Below are 3236 nucleotides of genomic sequence, written 5' to 3' on the forward strand. Positions count from 1 at the left end.
TACAACTAGTCAATATCAATAGTTATCGCTTCTATTTTAATTATCATAAGATTATAGGTGTACTCTAATTCCTCTTAAAAAATAGTTTAGTTCATCTAAATTCATTTCACTCGAATTAATTTTAATTTATTAGGTTGTTCTTTGTCTTTTAACCGTGAAGAGCATAATCCATAACTCTTTTTAACACATTTAACACAAGTGAGGAATAATTTAATACATATTTAGAGTGTCATGTTATCCTAATTTATCTTGGGCGTTAGAGTATACCAGTAAGCCTAAGAAAAATATTTTTGTCACTTAAAATGGATAAATTGCAACTAAAACAAATCTTAACCCAATTCAACTTTCAAACCCTAAAATTATTTCCGGTAAAAGTTTGTCCAAACTGCCAATTAGAAGGTACTACATTCATCGAGGTGGAAATGCGACCATCACTGCATTTGACCCTAAACGAAAGCGATTGTCCAACCAACACTGAATTTGACTGCCAGTTTTGACCCCAGTTACGACGAAGACCCATCCACGGAGTTTTGGAACCCTTGAGCCAGACCTTGGTGATGTCACCCGCACCCGCAACATTGGTGATTAAAACCAAGTCAAAGTAGCGGAAACCGTTTATGGTGAACCGTATCCCTCCTTGTTTGCGACAAGGCACCCTAAAAAAAACGTTAAAAGAGTAAGCGATTTTAATTCTGTATGCATAAAACATACAAATATAGTAAGAAACCATATGATTTAAACGTATGTAAACAATTACTTCAATAAGCACAATAAGTAGAAAAGGAACCATTTAAAAATATAAATAAATGGTAAGTTACCTATATTATTATAGGTAGCAAAAATGAAAATATGTATTATATGTACTTTAAAATAAATTAAATTGAAATCTATTTTAAACAAAATATGAAAGATTATAGACCGTTTAACCTACAAAATAATAATGTTTAATTAGTAAAATTGTCAAAGTGTGTGATATCGATAGCAATATATTAGATGTTGTAAAAGGGGCATTAGTATTAAAAAATCTTTTCTTAGAATAATCTAAATACATTTTATTTAATATTATTAACATAAATTATATGTTATAAGTTTAAAATTTTTGTTCTGTTAAGATTCAGTATATAAAAGTTAATAAAATTATATGACTAAATATCTGTAGAGATAAATAATAAATTAATAATTTTTAAACTTAAAGAAAACTCACCTGCGATAAGAAACGGGGACAATGCCGGCACGGTACTCAGCGATCTTGAGAAACATTGGCATGGCTAGGTCAAAATGAGGGTGAGGAGGGTTGCACCATCCACCATTGTCACTAGGTTGAGCGAAATTTGGCGGGCAGTAATTGGTGGCGGTAATGAAAATAGAAGGTTTGCCTGGGTGGCACCATTTAGGGTCATTGTCACACTTCAACTCGAAACAAGCACCGCAACTTAGACCGTTGTTGAACAGAGCCGTGCTTAGAGCTGCCGTGTTCACGCCGTATCCTTGACTGTACAAATTCCCATATCCACAAGCCCCTCCTGAAATTGAAAGAGATTTTTATAAATTGATTCAATTTCAAAACGAAATAAGATATCACTGTAACAAATTTAAAAGTAAAGGTTTGCATAAAGTCAAAAACGATCAAAAACTAAAACACAAAGCCAAAATAACCAAACAGAAAAAAAAACCCACATTTCGGTTATATTATTTTATAAATATCAAACTTTCGGTTTGATTTCGATTTTGTATTTTACCAAAACCAAAATAACCAAACCAAACTTATAAGTTTTCATTTTTTATTTAAAACTTTGCAAATTATATTAATTTAATTTATTGCTTAATTAACCATAATATTTTAATTCAAAAATATAGTAACCAATTAGTTAACAAAAATTTAGACTCAAATCCATTACTTTTGGCAAACTTTTATGTTCGACCAAAAATTTTCAAACCCAAACCGAAAAACAAGTGAAAACAAACATTTCAATAAACTCAAAAACCGAAATTTCGGTTTTAACCCAAAACCAACCCAAACGGAACCATGCATAAAATAAAAACAAGAAAATAGGGGAAATAAAACGGAAGCGTACCCATGGTGCCGGAAGCATCCCTGCCACCATAAAAGGTGGCGTGTGCAGTTTCCCACGAGCCGCTGGTGTATACACCGGGGATACGGGCGTTGACGGACGCCAGAAACTGCGTTAACATGAGAATTATGCAGAAAACAAAGAGCTCCATTGTTGAAGTAGAAGCTTAGAATTTAGAAAGCGTGAAGAAGATAAATAATGTGAAGGGGTACTTATTGAGGAAATGAAAGAATCTTTTTGCAATTTGCTAATGATCTTTCATTTTTTTATTTTATACGTTACGATGAATGCAAATCATAATGTGCCTTGATTTACTCCTTTAGTGCTGCTAAAAATAATGCTTTTAATTTTAGTAAATTGTAATTAGTATAGTTTAGACAGGAAATTTGATTCGTATGAATTTTAAATAATTCTAGGGATCTATAGTTTGTTATTTAATTGATTGAATACACTTAAGGACAGAATAAAAAGGTAAGGATATTGAGTATATATTATTTGTTCAAACAAACTAAAAATAAATATATTACACGGTTAGTTTAGAATGAGTGGCAGCTATTAATCTACTATATTGAGTAGTAATTACTATTATTTTACTTCATTGTTTAGTGTACTTGTAGACTAATAGTATTTACTCTAGTAATTACTATATGCTTAGCATTTATTACATTAATTTTATTTGTGTCGGTTCTCACTTCCTAAAAATTAATTATTCTAAGTAACAGTACCATGATAGTGTGATACAAAATAATGACATGGTAGTAAAGCGAATCACGATTTCGGTACTTTTGATGGCAACCATATATTTTGAGATTTAAAACTTATATTTAATATGTTTACCAGTAAATGTATTTGTATTTTGTAATTTACAAAAAAATAATTATTATATTATATGCTGAGGTGATGATTAATTTGATAAACATGAGAACCAAATTTTGTTTATTGCCAACCAAGTTTCCATGCTTGTTCACTATTCTTTTTTCATCCTTGTGTTATAGTCAAGCCCCTTAATGTAATTTAGCTAAAATTATTATTTTCTTGAAATATATTTTTCATTTTCATCTCAGACTATGTTTCTCACCCTATATCTGCATACTTTATTGATTATTTCTTTTCCTATAATTAAACTATAAGCCAACTGTCATCATATAACTGGTTTATGAACTT

The 3236-nt window shown here is 30.4% G+C and overlaps 1 protein-coding gene across 1 annotated transcript; it reads right to left on the bottom strand.

Moving 5' to 3' along the window:
- Nucleotides 1–282: 282 nt before the first annotated feature.
- Nucleotides 283–2311, bottom strand: LOC143595145 (expansin-A6-like). The gene is made up of 3 exons (XM_077074254.1): nt 2076–2311; nt 1205–1523; nt 283–656 (listed from the first exon to the last, which is right to left on the bottom strand). The coding sequence occupies exons 1-3, from the start codon at nt 2221–2223 to the stop codon at nt 347–349; spliced, it is 777 nt and encodes a 258-aa protein (XP_076930369.1). The 5' UTR covers nt 2224–2311; the 3' UTR covers nt 283–346.
- Nucleotides 2312–3236: the final 925 nt, after the last annotated feature.

The sequence above is a fragment of the Bidens hawaiensis genome, unplaced genomic scaffold (genome assembly GCF_021521415.1).
Source record: "Bidens hawaiensis isolate Kalapana, Puna unplaced genomic scaffold, B.hawaiensis_p1.1 tig00044732_1, whole genome shotgun sequence".
NCBI lineage: Eukaryota > Viridiplantae > Streptophyta > Magnoliopsida > Asterales > Asteraceae > Bidens > Bidens hawaiensis.

Coding starts and splice junctions, on each gene's coding strand:
- LOC143595145 (XM_077074254.1), bottom strand. CDS start 2,223: ATGGAGCTCTTTGTTTTCTGCATAATTCTCATGTTAACGCAGTTTCTG. Junction 1,524..2,075: donor GGATGCTTCCGGCACCATGG/GTACGCTTCCGT, acceptor TTTCAATTTCAG/GAGGGGCTTGTGGATATGGG. Junction 657..1,204: donor GTCCCCGTTTCTTATCGCAG/GTGAGTTTTCTT, acceptor CGTTTTTTTTAG/GGTGCCTTGTCGCAAACAAG.